At 37.0% G+C, this 27637-nt stretch overlaps 3 protein-coding genes across 3 annotated transcripts; 2 read left to right on the forward strand and 1 right to left on the reverse strand.

Annotated features, from left to right (window-relative positions):
* Positions 1–2225: 2225 nt before the first annotated feature.
* LOC132183500 (BTB/POZ domain-containing protein) lies at positions 2226–4112 on the forward strand. The gene is made up of 2 exons (XM_059596887.2): positions 2226–2389; positions 2470–4112. Exon 2 carries the CDS (start codon positions 2477–2479, stop codon positions 3902–3904), a length of 1428 nt encoding a protein of 475 aa, XP_059452870.1. The 5' UTR covers positions 2226–2389; positions 2470–2476; the 3' UTR covers positions 3905–4112.
* An 846-nt stretch (positions 4113–4958) lies between these two features.
* On the reverse strand, positions 4959–9333 carry UPM1 (urophorphyrin methylase 1). The gene is made up of 5 exons (XM_059602322.2): positions 8444–9333; positions 8091–8168; positions 7899–7968; positions 6957–7234; positions 4959–5615 (listed from the first exon to the last, which is right to left on the reverse strand). Exons 1-5 carry the CDS (start codon positions 8978–8980, stop codon positions 5466–5468), a joined length of 1113 nt encoding a protein of 370 aa, XP_059458305.1. The 5' UTR covers positions 8981–9333; the 3' UTR covers positions 4959–5465.
* Positions 9334–11957: 2624 nt separating this feature from the next.
* NOXY38 (tetratricopeptide repeat (TPR)-containing protein) lies at positions 11958–27622 on the forward strand. Its single transcript, XM_059591791.2, has 29 exons — positions 11958–12175; positions 13020–13268; positions 14286–14347; positions 14573–14762; positions 14838–14978; positions 15077–15233; positions 15340–15533; positions 15637–15738; positions 16414–16549; positions 16701–16829; positions 17313–17709; positions 18217–18321; positions 18697–18815; positions 19514–19622; positions 19713–19802; positions 20687–20818; positions 20905–21075; positions 21285–21371; positions 21915–22049; positions 22375–22530; positions 22800–22868; positions 24057–24215; positions 24746–24802; positions 24887–24927; positions 25202–25321; positions 25708–26017; positions 26113–26220; positions 26351–26422; positions 26890–27622. Exons 2-29 carry the CDS (start codon positions 13043–13045, stop codon positions 27355–27357), a joined length of 4242 nt encoding a protein of 1413 aa, XP_059447774.1. The 5' UTR covers positions 11958–12175; positions 13020–13042; the 3' UTR covers positions 27358–27622.
* Positions 27623–27637: the final 15 nt, after the last annotated feature.

Consider the following 27637-nt stretch of genomic DNA (forward strand, 5'->3'; position numbering starts at 1 on the left):
TATGTGTATAAATAATTGAATAAAAATTTCAATTAATATATTTATTAAATATTGCTTTGCAAGCTCCTCTCTACACCCTTTTTTTTTTTTTTTTTTTTTTTTGTGGTTCCATGGCAAATAAATATAGCTCCAATTGTCTTTTATATGCTCCTTAAAAACAAAACCAGAAGAAGCATATTTATAGTTCCAGTAATTGTTGTTCCTATTATATTTATTAAAACAAATAAATATAAAGGGGGTTGGAGCTACCCCACAAAGGATGCTTCAGCAGAGTAGGTGTGGCTATTTTTTCCTGTTATATATTATCTTTTTATTTTATAGTTATTTTATAATATTAATGCAATAGTCATAACTAATTTTCTTTTTTCAACTAATTTTTTGTATTTTATCTCGTAATGACATGACAACCTTCTTCAACTAATAGTTTCTTAAATAAAAATTTATCCAAAAGTGAGTTTTTTTTTTTTTTTCCTATTCAAATAAGAAAAGGCGGGATACAATGAATCGAACAACCACAAAAGGGTAGACACCTAACAAAGCCTAAACGAAAAATGCAATACAAAAACATAACAAAACAATATGTAATAGTTTCATTCATGATTCCAGATGAATCATAAACAAATCAGGCCTTTTCAAGAGCCGCACAAAATGGTGACAAATGGCAAAAAAACTCAGTGAAGAGTCCAAAAGATAAAGGCAACAACCACTGTTAAGTAGTTGTTACAGAAAACTAGATATGAGCAATTGAAGGAAGAACACTGACAACAAAAGTCTTCTCCACAAGATCAAACAACATCATGACACGTAGTGACGGATCTAGAAATCTGTCTTAGTAGGGGTGGAACTCAACGAACAAAATAAAATGATAATATTTTTTTTTCTCTTTATATATTATTTGATTATAATATAAAATATGATAATCACAATTCAAAATAGAAATTATAATACAGTATGTGTATGACAAAAATATAAAATAAGTTAATATGTAAGAACCATAAAATATAAAGTGGCTAAAATTACAATGCTCTTTAGGGTACACTACTAAGAGCATACTAATGAATGCATTTAGAAATAGAGTTTTTATCGATAGAAAAAGTTTGAAAGAACTTTTTAGAAAATACATTATTTTCAAGCTTTTCTTATCTTAAAGTGTAGTTTTGGAATTTTTTTAATGAAAAAAAGTGCTTTCAGTAATAAAGCCCCAAAGATTGCAAACCAACTGTACTTGACGTTAGCCCCCAACAACTTTCAGCCCAACAACTAGGCCAACTAATTGCTCTAGTGGCCTTAACTAGTTGTCCACGTCACTCGTACTGCTACCCATAAAACACACTTGCATGATTTCCTTCAAAAACTAACCAATTGGATAATGTGTTGTCCCTTCAATTTATGCTTTCTCTTGCTCAAGATTGCTGCCTTTGTTACTATTGCAGCCTTCATCTTCTTTCTTCTTTCTCATTTCAGCCTTTTTCTTTGGGCTTTGAACTTTTAGATGGCTGCCTCTTACGGTCTTACCCCCCATTTATTCGCAACCCTTTAGCAACCCTTACAAACGGAGTCAAGAAGAAGAAGAGCAGTAGGGGTGGGAGAATAAGGTTTAGGAGCTAGGGTCAAGAAAACTAAAAAAATTAGCCATTAAAAAAAATAATAATAATCAAAAATTTTTGGAAGGGCAGGTGCCCTACTAGCCTCCTTTTATATCCGCTACTGATATTGACACGGAGACAATAAACCTATAGAAAACAAAAAATACAGCAAAACACAACAAAAAAACATACGAGAAAAAAAAAAAAAATCATCATATTTTATTTTTATTTTTTTTATAAAAAAAAATCCAAAAAAAAAAAAAAACGCTGGGGTGAAAGTGGAACCACCCCAGTGTTTTTTTATTTTTTTATTGGTTCTTGGTTTTTTTTTTGGATTTTTTTTAATATATATATATATATATATATATATATGATGTGGCATCCAAAAATTTAGGTATCATGCCATATGGCGCCCACGTATAAGAGTGACGTGGCGTTTCGTTAAAAAATTTAATGGAGTCTTGATAGAGGTATCAAGTGAATTTATTAACTTATAACAAGTATCATTTATGATATTTTTAAAAATTTAAGTGGCTATTTAATTTTGGTACAAACCACAATTATTAAAATAGTATTTAACCCAAAATAAAAAATAAAAACCACTTAAAATTTTGGAGACCCTTTAAGGGAGACCCTTAAAATCCAGGCCGTTTGATGCATCGAACGGCCTGGATTCTTCAAAGAACCAACGGTTGAGAAGAATTCCCAAGTGTTCGTTTTTCTTATCACCTTTGTCCGTCTCGGACCAATCTAGACCCTCTCTCTGGGAGCCTTTTTGGTGAGCAGAGATCTGATGATTTCAGGTGAGCCATGATTTTTTTCTTTACTTTTCTTTTCTTGAGGAGTGTTCAGTTTGATTAAAAGCTCATGGGTATAACCGTAGTTGATCAATGGAAGACCGAACTTCCCAGTCTGCCCCTGGACCCCATCCTGACGACCGAGTCAAGCTCAACGTAGGCGGCAAGCTCTTCGAGACCACTCTATCGACCGTCCGGTCAGGCGGTCCTGATTCACTCCTTGCGGTCCTGTCGGACCGCCCGACCCACGATCCCAACCCGGTTTTCATAGACCGAGACCCTGAGATCTTCTCGGTCCTCCTTTCTCTACTTCGATCGAATCGCCTCCCCTCCACAGCTCGCCGATTCTCCAAGCAAGAACTTGCCGATGAGGCCCTCTACTACGGCATCGAGTCGCGCCTCAAGTCGGCGATGTCGCCACCTTCCTTCTCCGGGATCGACGCTTCCGTCGTCGCCACCATCCGTCCAGCCTCCGACGGCCTTCCCTCGGCGTTCACGGCAGCCTCCGACGACGGCTCCGTCTGGATCGCCCATGGCGGTCAGATCTCCAGCTACGACTGGAATCTCATCCCCGCCTCGACTATCCGGACTCACTTGGAAGATATCACCTCGATCCGCCGGATTTGGCCGGACATCGCCGCCGTAGGATCCGAATCCGCCGCCGGTCTCCACTTCTACGATATCTCGGGCGGCCGCCACGTCGGTTCGACTCACTGGAGCGATCCCTCTGATCCGCGCATCTACAAAGCCCAAGTCACCGCGATTTCTGACTCACTGAGTTCAGTCTTCGCCTCGTTCGATTGTCCGCATAGAGAGAATTGCGTCCTAGTTATCGACAAATCCACTCTCCAGATTGCTTCGGAGCTCGGCCGGCAGTCCGGCGGCTCGGCAAAGAGCATGGTCCCCGGGAAGCTGACGTGGCTTCCGGAGAGAGGCGTGCTCGTCGCAAGCTCAGTCACGAGCGGGGCGTTCGGGTGCTCAGGGTACATCAGATTGTGGGACCCGAGGTCTGGAGAGGTGGTTTGGGAGACGATCGAGCCAGGTTCGGGGCGGAGCAGTAGGTTCGGGGACTCGTTCGCTGACGTCGACGTGGACGTGGACGAGTGGACCCTGTTCAAGATATGTTCGAAGTCGGGCGATTTAGCAATGGCAGACGTGCGTAATTTAGGAGATGATCCGTGGGTGTATTTGAACGACAAGAACCCAAGCATGATTAACAGGAGTGAAGGTGGTGGCGATAGTGTAATTCACTGTTACAAGAAGCAAGCGTTTGTGGGGAGAGAGGGAGGCTTGGAGGTTTGGTCCAGAGTGGAAGGAAGTGAAAATCGAGTGGAGGGAGAGAGTGGGGTTTGTGAGGGTTTGTATAGGAGGAATTTTGTTGACAAGTTGAAGGATTCTGAGAGAGGGATTATAAAGAAAATTGAAGGTGGTGGGAACAGGCTGTTTGTTAGTAGAGAAAATGCTGAAGGAATTGAAGTCTGGGAAAGCTCTAATTCTTCTGCTGCTGTTTTAATCACGTGACTGTTATAGGGATTGTTTTAGGTATAGGAGAATTTGGGTCCTAATGAGGAATAAGATCATCACTAATTTTGATACCCAATTGCTAGCAATTAGGGGGCATGGGACTCACCTGTCCAAAGAGTAACCCGCCCACTTATTGGAATAGTTTCCAATTAGGGTTTTTTCTACTATTTTGTAAGAGATATATTATACATCATTTTGTCAACCATGTCTCGTGCAAATTTACTGTAGACTCATATTTGGGTCCGGAGATGGGTGGGAACAATTTTCAACTAGGGTTTTTTGTATTATTTTGTAAGAGTCATCGTACACATCATTATCTCAACCATCGCTTTTGTAAATTTATCATTAGATTTTTCTCAATCATATCTCATGCAAATTTATTGTAGACTCGTATTTGGGTCCGGAGATGGGTGGGAACAATTTTCAACTAGGGTTTTTTGTATTATTTTGTAAGAGTCATCTTACACATCATTATCTCAACAATCTCTTTTGTAAATTTATCGTTAGATTTGTGAACTCACATCTAAGTTCAAAAATATGTGAAAGATGGGATGAAGAATAATTTTTATCATTTCTCATTTTGTAACGTGATTGATTTTTTGGGTTTATATGGTTAATTGTTGCCCTTTTGGAAATCATTTGGAAACTGAAAACTTTCAAAACTCCAAACAGTGTTGCCCATGAAACATGATTCCTGTACTCCATTTTCCATAACTCAATATGCATATCTTTATCACGAATAAAACAAAGGTGTCCTCTTCACATGCTATTCTTTCTTTTGGAAGATCGAATTTGGTCTATACAATTGTCATGTGTACTTTAACATGTAAAACCACATGCCTTTTTAATAGTTTGTGAGAAGCACGTGATGTTTTTAATAAAATTTTCTCCAACTTTATTAATACTAGCATATGGTTATTTCATGTTTGAGAGATAAGTGACAATTTTATAGATTGGATAAGAATAAGTCCTCTAACCAAGTTTTGAAAGTCCACAATGAATCCTAGTGATCAACTTTGGATGCAAAATCACACTAATTCAAGAAATGGCATTTAAACATCACCAATTCATTTGAGAAGAACTAAAACAAAACCTGATGTTTATCTGCATTACAGAATCAGGCTCATGTTATTATAACTTATAACCAATGATCATCTTGCAGTTAGTCTTCAATGAATTGAATCCAAAAATGCTAATGGGGAGAAAGCTAGCAAGCAAAAGAGATGATGGCTCCTTGAACCTTCATTGTGGGAACTTCAAACTCCATGCTTCTCACATGGATCTTAACTGACCCAATCAAAGATCAAAACAAAATCTTGCACGCAAATCTGCTCATAAACCAATGTTCCCCAATCCCCAATCCTCAATCGCAATATTAATCATTGCAACAAAATCTAAACAAGATGTGCCCGCCCCCATCCAGAAGTAGCAGTTTGCTTAATCTGTTCATTCCTTGCCCACCATCCCACAGATTACCATAATCGCAAATAGAACTTCCAAATTTGCCAAAAATTATCCTTGTGACAGCATGAATGCTATCCCTGAGCCTCAAATATGTCTAGCTAGCTTCTACTAAACAGGATGCTTCTTTCAAAGAAAGCGGCCACAAAGGTGAGAGTGCAACAACTTTTCCAACGATGATCAGAGTTGGAGATACCAACTCTGCCGATGTAATTCGTTGAGCTAGATCCTTCAGTTCTGCAAAGACCTGTATAATTTTGCAAATGCAACTACAATAAGATGTTGGCATTGATGGGACAAAATCTTGAAAATATGTCGTGAATAACCTACCTTTCTAAGGATGAGTCCTAAAAGTTAAGATGTAAGGGTCAGCAAATTTTATTTTTATTTTTTCTTCCTAAAAACTCATACATAGAAACTGTACTGGGCTGGTTTCTTCCCAGATATCCGTTGAGGTTCTTGAGATATCATAGCATCCCCAATTGAGTGAGTTATTTTCCCTTCAAGTAAATGCACTTTTAAAATAAATCCTAACATATATAAAATTTAAATTAAATTAAATTAACATATTAAGTAACATGGCAGAAGGTAAAATAATTCTCAAAGCATGACTCGAGGGAGTAGGAGCAGGTGATATATCATAATCACAAGAAAGGCTTATAAGAAATTCAAAAGCTGAACAAGGGTCTTCACATATACGATCCAATGTCATTTTAGATTCCAATGAAGTACCTTGCTTCTACCCTATTATCATCTTCTTACCAACTTATGCAACAATTCCATTCTACAGGATGAATTTCTGTGCTAAAATGCTATGGAGAACTTATATACACAATATCGAAAGAATAATAATAAAGTTTTGATTCATAAGGACTGAATGTCGATTAATTCTTGTTGTGTTCAGCAACCCCACATCTGAAACTGAAACCTTACAAACAAATCTATAGCTTTGAGGTCATTGAATCACTTAATCTTCCGACATGCAACTGTTGCAACAATATTCACCTCAGCGTCTCACACTCCATATTTTTGATGTGTACAGATGGATACGTGCAAGAGAAGTGGAGTGCAAGTGACTAGAATCAGTATGCACCAGCATTATACTTTATAAAATTTAAAAGATTATGCATGATTTGAGTTTCAAAGTTTCAGTTTATAGGTTGAGAAATGAAGGAAGCTTTCTAAGCTCATTGAGCTAATCTTCTTAATGCCAAATGATACTCTAGTTTAAGGACAGGTTAATGTCCCTTGACATGCGACTTCGAATTTAAAATGGTTTTATTCATCACCCTCATAAGATTTTTATAAAATGACATCGCCTATGAAAGCTTCAAGAAAGTCAGAATCTTAGACAATTCCATCGTGAACGTATGTACAAATGAGATAAACCATAAAAGTTATAAGCTCATGTTGAAGAAAGATAAATAAAAGGCTTGTTTCACAATTTATCATGTCAACAATGACTTTAAACAAGAGAGCTTCTGAAAACGTTATGACTTTCAGGCATTTAGTTAATGACTTTGACAAAATAGGAACAAAGCAAGGGAAAAAAGAAAAAGAAAAATTTTATGTGAAGAATTGTGCTTACTGTGCGTTGTTGAGGTGTGGTCCCTCGCTCAACTGCAACAGCCGGTGTGTTAGGGGGCAGACCATGATGGATTAACTTTTGGGAAACAGAGGGGAAGGTTGACAAGCCCATGTACAGCACCAACGTTGAATCAATGTCAGCTGCATTTTCTGCTACAAACAAAGGATCTGCTCCTCCTTTCCTTGAGTGCCCAGTGAGAAATCTTACACTGTTTGCCACGCCTCGATGAGTTAATGGAATTCCCAGCTCAGCTGCTATTCCTGAAGCAGCAGTAATACCTGCAAAGCATTTAGTATAACAATCATACTACTATTTGAAAGAGAACAATGCTTCATATGCCCATAAGAAAATTGTTCACTAACAAAAAACAACAATGCAAGATTAGCCTCATAAAATAATATTAGAGAAATGTCTCGTGTTCTGGTCTATATTGGAAGCCACCCTTCAAGCTAGCTTAGAAAGAAAACCATTATGTCCATGGTTTCGTGCATTGCAGATTATCAACACACTGTTCATATTTCCAATTTCTACAAATCATTTTTCCACCCAAATCATTTTACTTAATTTTCCTGATATTGGTCTATCCCCGATTCCCCTTCATATTTGGCAACATTTGTAACACACTTTCAAAGTGATTCACAAAGAATGGTAGGTGATACGAATTCTCCACACAAAGAGAATAAGTTGTGAAAGTAAAAGGCCAATCAAACCTCATCTAATGGAACCAAATTAATGTAGTATTTTCTCAAAGTGCACCATTCCAGATTTTCACAGTCTCTGGTGATGACAATCATTATTCTGTAATAGCTCCATTTAAGAACTGATGGCCTTTCTTTTGGATATGCTATGTTTTATACACAATGGTAGCATTCAAGTAAACGAGGCATTAAATTGCATCCTTTTCAAGAATGAGATTCAAGAGACTACTCAACCATCGGATACCTGGAATTACTTTCACTTGAATCCCTTTCTGTTGCAGAAAATCCATCTCTTCCCCCCCTCTCCCAAACACCTAAAACGCAAGAAACATATGTTAGAGAAACCTCCACTAGGGTGCACATGACATTGCATTTCAAGGCTAATACCACTATACTAATTAACAAATTTTAGTTGCATTTCCAAACTAAAACTCACCAGTGGATCCCCTCCTTTAAGTCTCACAACAGTAGCTCCGGCTTCAGCAAAACTCAGAAGCAACTCATGTATTTCCTCCTGTTATTAAAAAGAAAAGGAAATGATCTCACTCAAATGCACAGGTGACCCAATTGCCCATAATCCCAATTCAACAACTTTTTGACCAATATCACAACCCCCATTCCATATCAATAAAAACCCACATAACCAATTAACAAAAATCCCAGCAAAACCGAACTGTAAAAGATATAGAAATAGATTGATTAAAATAACAGAAACCCAATTGAAAATCAAAGGAAACACACAAACCCAAATGAGAAACGATGCCAAGCATATAGACAAGACTTTTTTACCTGGGTTCTACTATGGTAACCTGCAGTCTTGCCAACATAGAGAAGCCTACCTTCAGGGCCAACGAAATCCAGCACTTCATTGGACACCAACCGGTCATACAAGAGCAAATCAGCACTCTGAATCACTCTCACAGCCTTGAGTGTCAACAGTTCAGGGTCCCCAGGCCCTGTCCCCACCAAGAACACATTCCCTGGCCCACACTTTCCCCCACCACATCCTTCGCTTTCTCTCTTCTCTCTCAGCACCTGAAGCAGCCTCTTTAGCTCTGGTAATTGTAGTGCTATGTCATCTTGCCTTATCGAGTCAGAATCAGGTGGAAAGGAGCAACATGTAATTTTCTCCACTTGGTTCGTGTATAGCCATTCGTCTCTTTGGTATCTCTCAAAAGAGTGTTTCTCAGTAAAAGGGGAAGACGAATAAGAAGAAGAATCATAGTATAAAGAACAAATGGGGTGAAAGTTTACGGATTTGGGTTTTCTGAAATCGGTTGAAGATAGAGAAGGAGATAAATATTGGAGCCTATTAACAAGCGCCATTACAGTTTACGAGAGACAGAGAGAGAGAGAGGAGGGGGGAAAGACTACTGTTTTTGGATGTTTGATGTGGAGTTTGGGAAGGTTGAGGAGGCAAAAGCAAAAGTGGCTTCCTGGGCATCGAGAGGGACGTGTCTTTTGGGAACTTTTGGGGTTGGTTTATGGTTATTGGGGAGGTTCTATCTCCTACACTCCATCTCAGAGTAGCTTTGAAGAAAAAGCCAATGGCTACTTCCAACGGTGCCTCCTGAGACTACATGTCAGGTGACGGTTGGGTTATTTTATCTGTGGGTGGGTTATTTTATCTGTGGGTGAAGGGGCTTCCGAGGCAACGAAATTAGGGCGGCTGGGGTTGGGTCGGGCTGTGGGTCGGCAGTGGCACTTGTATTGAGTACTTCTGTTTGGGGCCCTAGATGTTTAGATTTTGGGTTGTAATCAAAATAAAATTTGTAACATGTTAAAAAAATTAAAAATTAAAAAAAAAGTCCGCTACAACAGCTCTCGCTTGGGGTTTGTCGGTTTGGTGGGGTGACCAATCACTCCTTGCCTCCAAATGGGTGATCGGCCATCTAGCTATCACTCCTTGCCTCCAAAGGGGTGGTCGGCCATCTAGGTGGCTAGATGGCCGACCACCCCTTTGGAGGCAAGGAGTGATTGGTCACCCCACCAAACCGACCAACCCCAAGCGGGAGCTGTTGTAGCGGACTTTTTTTGTGGGTCGGCAATGGGCACCTATGTTGAGTACTTCTATTTGAGGCCCTATAAGTCTAGATTTTGGGTTGTAGTCAAAATAAATTTTGTAACATGTTAAAAAATAATAATAAGAAGTCCGCTACAACAACTCTCGCTTGGGGTTGGTCAGTTTAGTAGGGTGACTCAATCACTCCTTGCCTCCAAAGGGGCGGTTGGCCACCTATGGTAGTGGCTAGATGGTTGTCTAGCCACCGTTCAAAAACGACGCAATAACTCATTTATTTGTGTAATTTATTTTTTTTAGACAAACGTGACAGTGTCACGTTGCATTGTCAAGTTAGCGTGTAAGCTAACCGCACGTACAACTAACTTTTTTTTTTTGGTGTAAAAAATAAAAATATTACATGATCAGATTATATGGGGGTGTGAAGAGTTTAATCTTTTGAGTATGACAATTTGTTAAATATAATATTTTCGTTTAGATTTTATGCCATCCAAATAATTTATTATCCCTCAAACACAAATACAGAATCATCAAATTCACTTTGCCATCCCTAACATGTCAGTTATATGGTTAAACCCTATAATGAATAGCTCCATTGTGATCGTTTTAAGTAGAAAACTTCTATTTTGAGTGAGCAAGAAAGATTGATCATATTTCCAAAACTCTGTTTATGTTTGGACTACATATACTTAAAACTTCTTAGTTCTTAGCCTTGTTAAACTGATGGAATTTAAGCTGATGGAGGTTTCAACCAACCACTTAAATTTTCATTGTTTTTATTCATATATTTAGATATTAAGAAATGGAAATACGATAATAGGTATAATAAAGATATTAATGACAACAACTTCATAATGTTGGTGATATAATATTTATAGGGTTTGTGACAATGACCGTAATCCTGATAACAACGGGATATAAGATGTAATGCCACATCAGTAATTAGAGACGCACACAAAACGTAAATTAAAGATGACCGATCAGTAATTGGTAATAATAATACAATGATGATACTATAAAATAAAATAAAAAATGGTAGGAGAGGGGAGAGAGGTGAAATAGAAGTGGTATTGATACTATTAATGTAGAATATGGCTCGTGTTATGTGTTTTGTTACACAAGAAACAAGCAAGTTTGAGGGCCACGTTAGTAATTGGAGATGCACACATGATATAAGCTGAGGTTGCCACATCAGTAATTAAAAAAAAACGTGACTCATAACAATACAATAATAATATAAAAAATTAATGGTATAAGTGCATGAATCTTAAGCCATCCATTCTTCTCCCCCTCTCCTTCTCTTGGTTGGTCATATCATAAAAAAAAATAAAAAATAAAGGACATGAATCCCTTCCTGAAACACCTAAAGTTTTGCCATATTTATGTTTATCAAACAAAATGAATACCATATCTACCTAACACCAGGAAATGAGGTTATTGAGTAGATTATATTATAAGAGATATCATTTCAGACATTTTCAGAATTCTCTTCAACTTCAAGTTATGGACTAAATAGAAAATTCACAGCAGCATTAATACTATAACTTGTAATTTTGTTCAATGGATATCTTCCTATAACTTATCTTGACTTTTGTTTATAATCTCATTTCCATCAAACCATATACTAAGAGCCTGTTTAGAATTACGTTTGAAAAATAGAATTTTTAAGTTAAATAAGAGCTTTTGGGTAAAAGTTTCATTTTTAAGCTTTTATCAAAAGTGTTTTTTTGACAATTTTTAAGTTTTTTGAACACTTAAAAGCGTTTTAATTTTTTTACCAAACGAGTATATATATATATATATATATATATATATATATATATTTTTAAACGGACTTTTTGGGTGTTAAAAGCACTTTTAGACCCCTCAAACACAATCTCAAACATATCCTAAATAGATAACAAATTAAATTCACCTTAATACAATGTAGTTTGATTTTTTTATTTTTTTTATTTCTATTTAAACGTCTTTGTTTATGTTATCTATACTTGAGTTGCGCCTAATTTATGGATTCGAATATCAGTAATTTATATCTACTGTGCTAATAATTCGAATAAAAAATGTGAAAGAGTTTGAAAGAGACCCAATTGCTTGAACCAGTTGGTAGACAGCCCAAAATTTGAATGTGAATATTAGCTTTCTTACATATACTTTCTAAATTATTATTAATTCAGACGGTAAAATTATTTTAAATATCTATAATTAATTTGTTCAATTTTCTAGTCACCTGTAAAGAAGGCCCAAGCCCATGTAGAGTTGGGTCTCTCCAACTAATCATAAGCGCTCTCTCACTCTCTCTCTCTCTGTCTCTCTCTCTCAAAAAGGGCGAAATTTCGCCGCCTCTCAGCCATAGCCACTTCCTCTGCTTCTCCCCATAACCCTCTCCTAAAACCTCAGCCTCCCTCTCTCTAAAGCTCTCTCTACATTTCCATAGTTTTATATATCTATTTGCGATTTTGTCGAACAGTATAGCTGCGTTTGGACAGCGTTATATCTCATTGGTAAAGCATACTTTCCACTGTGTTTTGTTCTTTGTTTCCGTCTAATTCTCTGTTGGGTTATCGAGAAGACACAGAGTAATGAAGAAGAACGTGAAAGTTTGAATTTTGTTGTTTGGGTGTTTACTGTTTTCGTGTTTGAAGGATAACAGAGTTGTCTTAAGGGAGACAATCATTGTATTGGCTTCAGTTCAGCGAAGTTTTTTTATTTTTTTTTATTTTTTATTATTTCGTGGGTTGAATCCTTGCATTAACTGACTGAGATTCAAATTTTTGGTTGTTATTGTATAGTCAGCTCTGTGCTTTAGGTACTAAGATTTTGATTCTTAGTGTTACTGCTTATGATAAAAGTACTTTATTTTTCTGTAATTGCATTATAAATCTGTACATCATGGACCAATGGTTATTGGGTATCTGTTTTATGTGTGGGATAATGGCAATTTAGTGGAAATTGATGTTTTGCATTTTCGTGTTTTTGGCCTTTTTTTGAGTATCTGGCTTCCTATAGATTGGTATGAGTTGGAAAAATAAAGGAATTTTTTTTGTTTTTGTTTTCTGGATATGCGTCATAAGATTACCCTGAAATAGAGAATGGGATCAATATCAATTATTGATAATTTGTGATTCTTTATGTATGTGTCTATGTTGAGCTGCGAGTTAAATGTAAAGATAGTACATTTTTCGGATTGGCATTCTTTGGTCTTATTGTTTTTTTAATATAGTTGAGTGAATGAAATTGTTTCACTGATTTTCTAAATGCAATGAATGTGGGTTTGACTCTGTTGCTAATGGTTTTAGTTATTGCATTGCAAGATAATAATTCTATGTGACCTTTCAACTGATGCAGTGTGCTCAAATTAGGAGGGAAATATGGCGGGGAAGTCAAACAAGGGGAGGAACCGGAGAGGGGCACATACTACTGTGCATTCTTCTGAGTCAGTGGTCTCATCTGATGCTCCTGTGAAAGATAATTCAAGTGCGTCAGAGTCCCCCAAAGCTGATTCAAATGGTGTTTCAACTTTAGATGAATCAACTAATGTCACACCGGAGGTAAAGGAGTCTGAAACAGCAAATTCAGCTAGCCAACAGAAGCAAGGTGAAGTTAGTTGCATGAATGTTCTAATATATGCTTTATGGCTAGTAACTCTAGCAAGTATTTCATAGGAATGTTGAATTTACCTCGAGTGTCAAAGTAACTTCATTTAATTGTTTCAATACATGGAAATTTAACCGCATTGAGGAATTGTAATCTGCTTTCAATGGCTGAAGACATTTTCTGAATTTTGGTGAATCCAAGTACATACAACTGAGACAAGATTGCAATTTTCTATTTTGAAAACACTAGATGGTAGTGTAGCCACAGAAAGAAGGGATTTAAAATTTACTGTTCTATGCTTTCCACTTGCTGGAAACGTCACGTGTCAATACATAGATTACCTGCATGTATGCAGGGGTGGAGCCAAGACTATAGCATTTGGTAGAATTTTTTATTTTTTTTATTTTTTGTGGGGGAGGGCACCTATGCCTTCTGCCAAACTTTGCCCTTGAATGTAAGGAACTTGGTCATTTAAAAAGAATTGAGTAGGCCATACATGCTGACATTATATTCAGATACGTTGATGGATAATTCATATATACCTACCATACTTATGAAAAAAAAAAAAAAAAAAAAATCATATATACCTACCTGTATATGCATATATGTGCGTATATTGGCAGACATGCAACTATTCGTCTTAGCTATTGGCTTTTGTTTACTTAAGTTATCGAAGTGGGAAGTAACATTTTTTAACCAATTGATTTCTGACCTTATTTCTTTTAAGATGAGGAGGAGACAAGTGCCTTATTTATATTACAGATAATGACTTTATATACAAAATTAGTGGGTGGTGGCGGGCTACTCTTAGCAATTTATGCTGTCAAACTTGAGCCTTTTATTACCAGCAAGTATCTTACATTTGGCAATGATACATCTGGATGCATAACATCAACAACTCAACAAAGCCTCATCCCATTATATTTTAGTTTGTGGCTGTTGCAATGGATTATGATGCTTGATCTTCAGCCTTTCATCATATATCTCATTCAGTTTATCCCCCTCACATGAGTGCAGGTGACCTTCATCTTTATCCTGTCTCTGTCAAAACACAAAGTGGCGAGAAACTTGAGCTCCAAGTGAGTAAATCCACTGCTTGTATCTTTACTCTGCTTTGAATTGATAAAATGCAGAACCGTGCATGCATTTAGTAGTTAATTTCTAGGCTCTTGGAATATACTGATTGCAGTTGCCTGCATGGAAGTCATTTGTCTTTTAATCTGGAATTTGAGTTTTTTATTTTTGGCATAATATTTACCTTATCCATAAAATATAGATGGCTGAATTTGTAAATCTACTTGCAGCTGAATCCAGGAGATTCTGTAATGGACATAAGACAATTTCTTCTTGATGCTCCAGAGACGTGTTATTTCACATGCTATGATCTATTGCTGCACACAAAGGATGGTTCCACTCAACATCTGGAAGATTATAATGAAATTTCTGAAGTGGCTGACATTACTACTGGTGGTTGCTCCTTGGAGATGGTTCCAGGTATACTTGTTTTGCTTTGTTTTTGAAGTAATAAGGTCTATCTACAGGCTCTAACATGGAAAGTTTTTTTGGCAGCATTGTATGATGATAGATCTATAAGGGCTCATGTTCACCGTACGAGGGAATTGCTCTCCCTTTCCACGCTTCATTCCTCGTTATCAACATCACTTGCATTGCAGTACGAGACAGCACAAAACAAAGCTTCCAGTCCAGGAGGTTTGGGATATTGAACATGCTATCAGTGTGCTTCAATTATTTTCCTTGTAGTTTTACGCTGTACCACACTTATGCTTCTGTATTTTACGATGACCTAGATACTGCGAAAACCGAGGTCCCAGAGCTTGATGGTCTGGGTTTTATGGAGGATGTTGCTGGTTCACTGAGTAATTTGTTATTGTCATCTTCAAAAGAGATCAAATGTGTGGAAAGCATTGTGTTTTCCTCCTTCAATCCTGCCCCAAGCTATAGAAGGTGAATTATAATGTCTCTTCTCTACACCTTTACCTTATTATGTTCCATAAAATCATTGACTTTTTTTTCTGTGGAAACCATATAATGGTGTTTTTGTTGACCCCAGGCTTGTTGGGGATTTGATTTATTTGGATGTAGTAACATTGGAGGGTAATAAATTTTGTATTACCGGAACTACAAAAACGTTCTATGTCAACTCAAGCACTGGTAATACTCTTGACCCAAGGCCGAGTAAGACAAATTTTGAAGCAACCACCCTTGCTGGGCTCCTGCAAAAAATAAGCCCCAAGTTTAAAAAAGGTAACATAACATGATTTAAGCATTTTATTTTGTTAAGGTTTGAAGTGGGCTAATTTTCTGATGACATTGAATAAAATTTTCCTTCTGTGTGCTTATTCTGAAGCATTTCGTGAAATTTTGGAGTGGAGGGCCTCTGCACACCCTTTTGAAAATGTTCAATCTTTGTTGCCACCAAATTCATGGCTGGGAGTATATCCAGTTCCTGGTAAGTTCAGCTTGATAGAAGCTTTTGTGATATCTTTTCCATTTAAATCCATGAATTGATGGATGGAGTTTTGGCTTTTGGAGTTGTGGAAAGTGTGCTATTTTTCTTTGAAGTTTATACTCAAGAACCTCTTTTCTACTATAGTATTGTAGAGCAAGTTTTACATTTAGGTTCATCATGGACCATCTCTAAGACTTGGGCTAGCTTACTGTTGGCCTAGTTTAGGCATTTCTGCTTCCCGCAAGAAGTTAATTTGGAACTTTCATAAGTTTCCATAAGTCAGTGTGTAAAATCTAATTTAAAGAAGTAGGATGTGATGGAAGATTGTGTTAATTAAGACTTTTTGTGTACATGGAGGCGCCTTACTCTTTTAATGATATCTCGATTACTTATTAAAAAATAATTTAATGGTGTTCAAAAGACTAGGTTTATCACTTTATGAGTGCATTGCTTATTGGTAATATTGTTATGTTGATGCCAATACAAAATTTGCGTCTTTCAGTTGCACAATATGATTATTACTAATTACATAACACATTTTGGGATGATAATTTTTTAGCATCTACCCTACTTGCTGCACCAGCATGACTTATGGATGTTTTGTCAACTTTTGGGGTTCCTTGGTGCCATGGTTTATTTTCTTCCGTTAAATTTTGTATATATTCCCATTGCCAGATCACAAACGTGATGCAGCCAGAGCAGAAGATGCACTGACTCTTTCTTACGGTAGTGAGCTGATTGGCATGCAAAGAGATTGGAATGAGGAGTTGCAATCCTGTCGAGAATTCCCTCATTCAACTCCTCAGGAAAGGTTGATCTCTGATTCAGTGACCTGTTACAGTGATGCTGATCCCTTTAGTTTATTTCTGCATTTTAATAATTTCTTCTCTCTCTCTCTTTTTAAAATTGTTTCTTCTATATGGTTTCCAGCTTCTCTACTAACAAAGGTAATTTCATTGCAGGATTCTGCGGGATAGGGCTCTCTACAAAGTAACATCGGACTTTGTCGATGCTGCAATCAGTGGTGCTATTGGAGTGATCAGTAGATGTATACCCCCAATAAATCCAACAGATCCAGAGTGCTTTCACATGTTAGTGGGATCTTAAAAGAACCTCTCTTTTTTTTTTTTTTTTTTTTTTCTTTTTTTTTTTCTCTTTTAAGGAATTCATTTCAAATGCTTAGAAGATAACACATTTTTGGCTATTTACTGTTGATTACTATATCTTTGTACCTCAACGTTGAAAACATGTTTTCCAGCTTGGTAGCTAATTAGTATCAAGTGTACTTTAGTGCAGGCTATAAAGTTCCTTGAGTTAGATGTGCTATCACATGTTAATGTAAGACTAGACTTTGCTTTGCTTTCTTGGATAAGCTTTATATAAAATGGTTACTGCCTGTAATAATATATTCTGAATGGTTCTTGGTATGAATCTAGGGAATGCATTTTTTATTTTCTTATGTTTTTACTTTACATTCTCTGTGATGGATCTTATTTATTTTTGACGTTCTTATTTTTCCTTGAGAGATTTGTTAGTGTCGGATTAGCATCATAGCTACACTTTCTTGGTTTTAGGTATGTTCACAACAATATATTCTTTAGCTTTGCTATGGATGCGGACCTTGAGCAGCTGTCCAAGAAACGTGCATCCAATGCTAATTTAAAGGTTGAGAGTTCAAGCTCTTTAAACAGTTCATCTGATAAGGCCTCCAGTTGTTTGTTACATGGAGAGAGTGGAACTCCCAATGGGGAAAAATGTGAAGGATCAACTACAGGAGAACATGATAGTGGCGTGGAAGTGGCTTCTGATGTGTCAGCTGAAACACCGTTGACAGAGAGTGAGCAGGCTACATATGCTTCTGCAAATAATGATTTGAAAGGCACCAAGGCGTACCAGGAAGCTGATGTCTCTGGACTTTATAATCTTGCTATGGCCATAATTGATTACAGAGGTCATAGAGTAGTAGCTCAGGTTTGTATCAAAGATACCATATCTTTTTGTTGGTATATTTACTTTTTCCTTAGGAATGTTATTTGACTTTTTAGTGCTTTTATAGCTCAACACATAGCCCATGTATTTGTTGCAAAGGTGTTTATTGACATTCTGGGATTGCTCTCTCTCTCTCTCTCTCTCTCTCTCTGTGTTGTTTTCGGTTTTGTGTGTGTGTGTGTTTTCTTGTTTTCTTGTATTCGACTTTTCAATGACTATTTCTTGCAAGTAAGAAGTAATTGTTGGCACTTAAACAAAGGAAAGAAATAATTTGTGCAAAATTTCCTTTTCAATGCTATTGCTTGACATGTCTCGCCTAGTCAACATATAGTTGCATGACCTATTATTTTTTTTTTATTATTATTTTTTTTATGTTAGCTATTTCTACTTGTTTATACCAATTCCTGTTGTCTTAGAACATCTTTGTGCTTGTCTATGCTTAAATTTGTCTTAGCTGGCCCTCAGTTGCTTTTACACATTTCGCTGCAGAGTGTTTTACCCGGCATTCTTCAAGGGGACAAATCAGAATCTCTTCTGTATGGTTCTGTTGACAACGGCAAGAAGATATGTTGGAATGAAGATTTTCATTCCAAGGTGAGGGAGCATATGAATTTGTTGCTTTGTCATGCTGTCAGATTTCTCATATTACATCTTTGTTAATTCTTATGTGAGAGGATTTCTTAAGCTTCACATGGGGTAGGATAACTAATCGATTGAGCAGCAGCTCGTAGACCACCTAAAAAGGAATATTTATTATTTGAACCATATCCTGACATAAGAAGTCCAATGGGAGCAATACTTGAAACCGCAATCCATAAAAAAACCCCGATATTGGGGCCTGGGTCGATATTTCAAAAAAATATAATTTTCATTTGTGGGAGTTTATTCTCTTTTTGTTTCTTCAATGCTATCTATGATTTGTGAAATGGATTTCCTTGTTAGACGTGCTAAGTTTTTCTTTATCTTTAGGTGCTTGAGGCTGCTAAACACCTTCATTTGAAGGAACACACTGTCCTTGATGGATCTGGAAATGCTTTCAAATTAGCTGCCCCTGTGGAATGCAAGGGTATTGTTGGTAGTGACGACAGGTAATTACTCTCTTGGGTTGGTGTATTTATTTACACAAATCTTTTGTTGGTTGCTTTTCTCCTTTTTAGTGCTTGGATTTCCTTATCCATAATGCTTAAAATTCGTTAAAAATTGTGATCCAGATATGGAATTGCCAGCACTTGGCACTTTCAATGCACGTTTTCCTCAAAAAATTGTTGTTGTTGTTTTTTGTTTTTATTTTTTATTTTTATTTCTTATGTCGGGGAAACTCTCTAAGGGAAGGCCCTTCGGATTCACCCCTGCAAAGTAAATCCAGATCTCGTGCACCGCATTTTTGAAAGTTTCCCTACACATAACTGGTTAAATCACTGACTTTTCATCAGGGGGTGTGGCCCCAAGGAATTGTTTGCATCCATGAGGTGTTGAACCTTGGATCTTAAAGGGAGCAAACCCTCAACACCAAGGCCTTCACCACTTGGGCCAATCCCTTGGGGTTTTGTTGTTAGCTAATAAAAGCCCAATCCTCAAATCCTTAAATTTGTTGTTAGTACACCAAATTTAAGGATTTGAGGATTGGGCTTTTATTAGCTATATAGTCGTAATCTCTGCTACATGCTTCTAGTTTCTGACTACATTTAGGATGCCGCAACTGTTCACTAATGCGCTTATTTAGATTTTATAAAGCTTTATGCAGTTTTTTTATACGTTTTTTTTGTTTTTAAAATTTCAATCTCAGGCATTATCTTCTTGACTTGATGAGAGTAACACCTCGAGATGCAAACTTTACTGGACCTGGATCCAGATTCTGTATCTTGAGACCAGAACTAATTACTGCGTTTTGCCAGGTAAATTATGATATTCTGATATTAACATCAGTTTTGGGCCTTATTTCATATGTTCCTTCTCTTATATGAATATTTCCTTTATTGGAGAAGGCCCAAGCTGCAGAGAGATCAAAATATAAGTCTGAAGGAGATGCTCAAGTGACCACTAACTCTTCAGAGGCTTCTGATGTTGCCAAACAGGTGAGAATGGAGGCAAATGAAACTGCAGCTTGTGATTGCCATTAGTGGTGTTTTTTTTTGGGAGTGAATTGCATTCTTGAATGTTATTCTCTGATTTAATGTTTATTTTGCTTTACTAGTATTTGTCTGTTGGAATTTACCTAACTTTTTACCTTCTATTCTTTGATTATGTACTTCTAACTGCGTTTTGGTGCCTTTTATTTATGTTGCAGTATGGCTTGAGTTAGTGATGATTTGCACTACTGTTTGTACAATGCTTGCCTGCTTGTTACATGACAATATCTTAGTGCCCTTGGATTAGCAGTGTCAGCAATACTCGTGTTTCTAGTGGCTTCTTTTGGTGTGAATATATCCACCATAGTCAAAGAAACAAATGTTTTCGGTTATGAGGAAATACCAGTATCCCTGTGTGAGTCATTGTTAGAAATTTGCCTGTCTTATTATTGAACTTGAAAGTGTGACTTCGTGTGTTCTCTTCTTTTGTTGAGGAGATAGTTATAGAATAGCAGCTCCTGCATGGTTATGCCCCTCCTGTCATCGTCATCCTCGTTTAGAAGTAGTGGTGTTCAATTAAGAGGATATTCGAGGTGTTTGGAAATAGAAAATTGCCAGCAAGTATATTGCTTACCAAAAAAGAGTTGGGAGTATCCATTTTCTTGATTTGTGGGACAAAAAAGTGGCAGGTACTGTTATTTTGGCGGTAGATAGATGCTTAAAGTATTGTAGATGTATAATACTTGGACTTGAGCAAAAAACTAAGAATTTCATGTTTATGTCACTTTAGATCACTTAACACTAATATGTTATAATATGAAGATAGCTTGTGCCATGATTTCCCTCTAATATTCTGCTATACATGACCCTTTCTCTTGCTCTTCTCGCAGGATATAACAAAAGATGGGAAGCATGAGAATGTCAAGGACTGTGCTTCTTTATCAGCGCAAACTGAATCATATGATGAAATTCTTTTTAACCCTAATGCCTTCACGGAGTTTAAGTTGGCTGGGAGTCAGGAGGCAAGTCTGGATCTTGTAATAGTATTTGTCAAGTTTATTGAATTCTAAGTTCTCTTATATAATTTTTTACACTTTGCCTTCCCCAGGAGATAGCAGCAGATGAAGAAAATGTGAGGAAAGCAACTTCATATCTTACAGATGTTGTCCTACCAAAGTTTGTACAAGATCTTTGCACGCTTGAAGTTTCTCCTATGGATGGGCAAACATTAACTGAAGCACTTCATGCCCACGGAATCAATGTTCGCTACATTGGAAAAGTAAGCATTAATGTTTCCAGTCGATACTCTTATGTACAAATTTGACTGATTAATTATTAACATATAACTATGGGAAAGATAAGCTTTTTTAAAAAACTTTGCCTAAATTGATATTTATTTTCTATGGTATCCTGAAAGTTGTGATGTTCTTTTTCCTTCTTTCTGCCAATGATTGTATTGCTTTTGACATGTCTGGATCTTTATTACAGGTGGCTGATGGGACGAAACATTTGCCTCATCTTTGGGATCTTTGTTCTAATGAGATTGTTGTCAGGTCTGCAAAGCATATCCTCAAGGTGACGAGAATAATCTTACCAGCTTCTACGTCATTATTTGGTTTAGAAATGATGGGATGAAATGCATACATTATTTCACTTAATGCCATAAAGTTTCACTGTGATGATTTTGCAACGAGGTGTCACTCTTACAGTAGATACTGTAACATGACACCTCGTTCCTGCTGTTGGTGTTACAGGCAGCAGCTATCAACTTGCCTGCACCTGCTTGAAACATAAAGGACAGTCTGGCTTACCTTGTTTGTATGCATGTGAAAAAATGTTTCTTATTCACATCCAACTTTCCCTTCTTTTCTGCTTTAAAAAATTGGTGGATGCTTTGTTTGCTACACTTGTCTAAGATGAAAGAACACAGACTCCCTTATTTTTTCCGACCATGGTAGAAAAAGAAATATATGTCTAATCCCCCTTCCCATGCTTTAACAATCCACATTGATGGGGACCCATAAAGCTGACTTTGCTTTTCATATTCCTTTGTAGATCCTTAGATTCTATCCTTGCACACAAAACCTTATGTTGAGGCTATCTTTTACTTTTATGCAGGATGTTTTGAGAAATACAGAGGACCATGATTTTGGGCCGGCTGTATCACATTTCTTCAACTGTTTTTTTGGAAGTTATCAAGCTGCTGGTGCAAAAGTTGCTGCTAATACTATTCAGTCAAGAACCCACAGAAAAGTATGTGCAACTTAGATGAACAGTTTCAGGATTACTTGTGGTTACTTCGGCTAGTACTTCTTTTTAGTTTTGAGCTTTTATCAGCTGATTCTTGAGGCCATATGTTCCCTTAAATTTTTTTTTTTTAATTTTTATTGTTTGCAGTCTGACATTGTAACTGTACATTAGTAAGCAATTAATTGAATCTTTTTCTTCAGAAGACAGGAAATTTTTTTTCTTAAGATAAATAATGAGGTTTAGAATCCAAAATCTTTACCAAACCAGTCACTTCTTCGGGTATAGAAATGTTGTCCTCAGGCTGTGTTTTATTGTCAATTATTTACAGGACCAAGGAGGTCATCAATCTCCAGGAAAGCCTTCTAGGGGGCAAGGAAGGTGGAAGGGTGGAGCATCTGCAAGAAAGAATCAATCCTCATATATGAATGTTAGCTCAGAAACTGTGTGGTCAGACTTACAAGAATTTGCAAAACTGAAATATCAGGTATCAATTGTCAGTAAGTACTTATCAAAAAAAAAAAATTGTCAGTAAGTCTCTAAAGGGAATGCTGGGCATTTCTAGGATGTAGGACGAGTCACTTGTTATAAAAAGCATTAAAAAGACAACATATTTTTAGTTGACTGGTCTTTTGACTTTCATTGCTGATGAAAATGAAATGGAGTAATCTGTTTCATATGGGATCTCCGATCACATTCTTTGTTCCTCCCATGATTTATCTCTGATGTTTGAAGTAAATTTTCTCATGTTTGTAGTTTGAGTTGCCGGAGGATGCAAGGTCACGTGTAAAGAAAATTTCTGTTATCCGTAATCTTTGCCAAAAGGTAATTATAAGTTCATATCTTCTTGAATTGATTCCGGTTTGTGTCTTATAGTGCCACAATACATTACTTTTTGTGTCAGATATATTGCTTTACTCATGTTTCTTGTGCTGTTGCAATGGAAGCTTTCAAATTCTCTGTTAACTTATAGGATTAAGTGCCTTGAAAATTGGGAGTGCCATCCTTTTGCACTATGATTGTCCATCATCATATATAGATGTTTTTATTTTAATGTTGTACCAGAGCAGATGTTCGGGAGTATGCATAATTTTTACGACTAGTTAAGTTCCATCCAAATGGTTATTGGAAAGTAATATGATGCCTTACTTTATGTGTTATTCTTCTTACTGAAGAGTATTCTCATGCTATTGTCCACTTTTTCTAGATGTTACCTATTGTACGTGCCAGGAGATTGGATCTTCTCCAATTGGTTGTGTGTTTAACTTATTATTCAATCATGCTTCATGGGTATTGGTTAATCTCTATGCTTAAGCAAACAATATATATCATAGGGTGAGTTACAAGCTTGTTGTGGCCTAGAAAATTTGCTGTTTAGTCATAACACAAGAATTGGCTGCTTTTCACTAGTAAAAGCATTGTGTGGGAATTGTCCTCTAAAAAAGGAAAATTGAATGAATGGATTGTAGACTATACACTCTTAGGATTTGTGCCCCTTAAATGTTTAATTTCCCATTTTACTTGTGTGAACAATGCTGGTAACTTCATTGGCCGAGATCCTCAACTCTGACTATTCAGCCTTAAAATTCAGTATACTTGTGCACATTGTAGATGCAAAATTTACTATTTGAATTTGAAAACAGATAATCCATACTTGCCAAACTAGTTGCTCTTCTTACACTACACTGTTGTCCAACACTTCAAAGCAGCACTTCCTTTCTGATATGTTTTTTCTTGGTACACCCTGCTTTTTGAGTAAATACTTGTGGAATGGATTAGTCCTCCAAATCTTTTGTATAGCCTCCTCAATAATATGCTGCAATTGCTGAACTCTATTTAGTGTATATATATGCGAGTTTCCTGTTTTGCTACCATGTTGGATTCTTGTCAGCTCAAGCTGTAGAGTTTATTTGCCTTCATGTGGCTAATTAAGTATCTCTTGCTAATATTTTTATCGCTAAGATTGAGCTTCTGAATGAGCTATATCTTGCTTGAATATGGTTTCTTTAACAGGTAGGCATAAATGTTGCAGCACGCAAATATGATCTTAATTCTTCAGCACCTTTCCAAACATCAGATATCTTGAATCTCCAACCTGTAGTGAAAAATTCAGTTCCCATATGTTCAGAAGCTAAGGATCTCATAGAAACGGGTAAAATCCAATTGGCTGAGGTATGCACTGTGCTTTGTTGTCTTATTTAGATCATTGAATGGATATGTATTTTTGAGTCACCGTAATGTCAAATTAATCATCGAAAACTTTAGTGCCTAGGGCTTGTTTGGGAAGACAATTCTTCCCAATTCTTCTCAACTTTTTTCTCTTTTTTTAGTTGATTTGACACCACTAACACTCAACTCAACTCAAAAAATTTCAACCTTATTCAAAATTTTATATTCTTCAAATAACCCAAACATAATCTCAATTCTTTTTTCTCCTCGATATTCGCAATTTTGAATTCAGTTCAGTAGAATAGAAAAAAATCGCAAACCCAAATGAGCCCTATTAAATATCTTGGGATCGTGAAGTTGGTGTAGCTATGATATTAATATGGAGCATTATAATCCTGGGGAACTTCATTCATGATTGAATCAGCTTTTGGGGTTTGCATAAGGCTGAAAGTTCTGCTGAGTGTGGTCACATCATATTTTATGTTCTTGCATGGAAAGATGTAGTTATTAAGTCATGTGGCTCTTTGTTTCAGGGAATGCTTAGTGAAGCATACACGCTATTTTCTGAGGCATTTGCTATACTTCAGCAGGTATGTTATCCCATGGTTTGGCCTCTAGGAATTTCTATTGTATAGTGTATCAATTTTTTTTTTTTTTTTTTTGTGGTTTTGCAGGTTACTGGTCCAATGCATCGGGAGGTTGCTAATTGCTGTCGGTATACACCTCAAAACCATTCTGCGTATATTTTTCTATTATTGTTAGCTTGATCGTAGTGGATAATATGTAGAAAAGTTTTGCATCTTCTGCTTTGATTTTGATCATAGCTAGCTGGCATTAATATTCCCTAGCAAGATATGACTGATTACATCTTTAAGTTATCGAATGATTTGTTGATAAAATTAATTATCAACTCGGTAATCTGCACTTAAGACCAAAGCTGATCAATTTCTGGACAAACATTACTGGTATTCCTTTTCGTTATTTTTCAGGTATCTCGCCATGGTTTTATATCATGCTGGAGACATGGCTGGTGCGATAATGCAACAGCACAAGGAGCTGATAATAAATGAACGTTGCCTGGGTTTGGATCACCCTGACACTGCTCACAGGTATGCCCTTCTTTTCTTTTCTTTTCTTTTAATCACTGATAGTATCTTTTGTGATGAAATCTTTTGGGGTTCGTAGGGTTTGACGTTATAAACCCATTGGACATAGTTATTCGCACTACCACAAGTGTAATGTAGCAAATATTAAGACCAAAAAAATGGAACCATTTAATGAAATAAACAGTGGATGAAATGTCACAATAAGTCTGAAAATCATGTGTAAGATGAGAAAAGCTTGTTTAAAGTTGTGTAAAATGGGAGAAAATTTATTTTCTTGTTGGTACTGTGCGCCCCCCCCCCCCCCCCCCACAAACACGTTCTCTCTCTCTCTCTCCGACACAGTCACACATCTAATTATTGGTCACTTAATCTGCACTGTGCTACTGCAGTTATGGCAATATGGCTCTTTTCTACCATGGGCTTAACCAAACAGAACTTGCACTACGGCACATGTCCCGGGCATTGCTCTTGCTAAGTTTGTCATCTGGCCCAGATCACCCTGATGTTGCTGCAACCTTTATAAATGTTGCAATGATGTACCAAGACATTGGAAAGATGAACACAGCTCTTCGTTATCTGCAAGAAGCTTTGAAAAAGAATGAAAGGCTTCTAGGCGAGGAACACATCCAAACTGCTGTATGCTATCATGCTCTTGCCATTGCATTCAATTGTATGGGTGCCTTCAAGCTTTCTCACCAGGTTTGTACCTTTGTAAAATTAATTTTGCCTACTAAAGGGTTATCATTGGGCTACTGTAAATTGTAATTTACCAATTATTGCATTTGGTGTGACAGCATGAGAAGAAAACTTATGATATACTTGTCAAACAACTTGGCGAGGAGGATTCAAGGACACGCGACTCTCAGAACTGGATGAAGACATTTAAGATGCGTGAGCTACAGGTAAATTCATGGTGTCTCTGAGTGGTTGAAAGTTGGACGATTTTTATATGTTCTTAAATGGATGATTTGTTTCTCCTCTCTTCTCCCAACATCTTTGGGTTTCTGAATTTTGTGAATCTTCTTTTGACAGATGAATGCACAAAAGCAAAAAGGCCAAGCTTTGGATGCAGCTTCTACTCAAAAAGCAATTGATATTTTGAAGGTGCTTTTGAATTCTCCTTTTTGCTGGTTTTGTTTGTTATGGACGATTTCTTCATTATCATAGATGAAAGGGAAGACCATCATCATATCTCATAACAATTTCTGCTTGATTGAGAAAATGCTTCCCATATTCATGCTTTTGTCATTTTTTTGCCTGACCTGTTACTCATTCTCTATATGGTGTATACAACCCCTACATTTCTGATTTGAGGAGATCTTAAAAATTTGGTCCTTGTATCTTGGTACTCCTGCGCACTTATAAAAAAATCTCTTGATGCATGCCTTTCCAAAAGCTTTATGTTTAAGAAAAAGAAAAAGAAAAAAAATGTTACATGGTTCTCAAGCAAATGATTGCTTGTTGGTTATACTAGCCCCCAAATATCTGTAGTACTGCAATCGTCTGTTTTTGTCTGGTGTAATCTCTAATGTCATTAGATTTCTCATTTATTATTTGACATTGCATGACAGGCCCATCCTGACTTAATACATGCATTCCAAGCTGCCGCTACAAGCGGAGGGTCTGGGAGTTCAGGCGCTCCTGTCAACAAATCCCTTAATGCTGCAATAATTGGCGAGACTCTTCCCCGAGGGAGGGGAGTTGATGAAAGAGCTGCTCGTGCAGCTGCTGAAGTCAGAAAGAAAGCCGTAGCAAGGGGCCTCTTGATACGTCCACACGGTGTTCCAGTACAAGCTTTTCCGCCACTTACACAGCTCCTTAACATTATCAATTCAGGTATGACCCCAGATGCGGTGGATGCTGGGGAAACCAATGGAGCGAACAGTGAAGCTAATGGCCATCCTTCAAATGGCCCAGTAGATTCCAAAAACGAGCAATTGACATCAGGGAAAGAAGATCAGACTCCAGTTGGATTGCGTATAGGCTTAGCGTCACAGGATGCCAAGAAACAGAAAGCAAAAGCCAAAGTTGCTGCTTGATATGTTGCACAGCTGAGGTTATGTTGAGTCAAGAAATCCCCGGATTTGTTTGTGAGACTGGGAATAATTTCTATTATTGCATGAGAGCTTTTTCCAGTCTCTTTTGAGTGATGATCTACCTCGTTTATCCTCGGCTCTGAGAAGCTATAAAGGATTTTCAGATTTGCCGATTGGCCCGGAGGTATTCCTTTTTGTTTTAACCAATAATCAGGCTCATAGAGAGCATGGCGGCAATGCTCATGCAATAGATTAATCTATTTTTCCAGGTACTGACTGATGA

This window comes from Corylus avellana, chromosome 2, assembly GCF_965113065.1.
Source record: "Corylus avellana chromosome 2, dhCorAvel1.hap1.2, whole genome shotgun sequence".
Taxonomy (NCBI): Eukaryota; Viridiplantae; Streptophyta; class Magnoliopsida; order Fagales; family Betulaceae; genus Corylus; species Corylus avellana.

Coding starts and splice junctions, on each gene's coding strand:
- NOXY38 (XM_059591791.2), top strand. CDS start 13,043: ATGGCGGGGAAGTCAAACAAGGGGAGGAACCGGAGAGGGGCACATACT. Junction 14,763..14,837: donor CTCCTTGGAGATGGTTCCAG/GTATACTTGTTT, acceptor TTTTTTTGGCAG/CATTGTATGATGATAGATCT. Junction 18,816..19,513: donor ATTGTTGGTAGTGACGACAG/GTAATTACTCTC, acceptor TTTCAATCTCAG/GCATTATCTTCTTGACTTGA.
- LOC132183500 (XM_059596887.2), top strand. CDS start 2,477: ATGGAAGACCGAACTTCCCAGTCTGCCCCTGGACCCCATCCTGACGAC.
- UPM1 (XM_059602322.2), bottom strand. CDS start 8,980: ATGGCGCTTGTTAATAGGCTCCAATATTTATCTCCTTCTCTATCTTCA. Junction 8,169..8,443: donor GTTACCATAGTAGAACCCAG/GTAAAAAAGTCT, acceptor TTTTAATAACAG/GAGGAAATACATGAGTTGCT. Junction 7,235..7,898: donor TCAAGTGAAAGTAATTCCAG/GTATCCGATGGT, acceptor AATGCTTTGCAG/GTATTACTGCTGCTTCAGGA.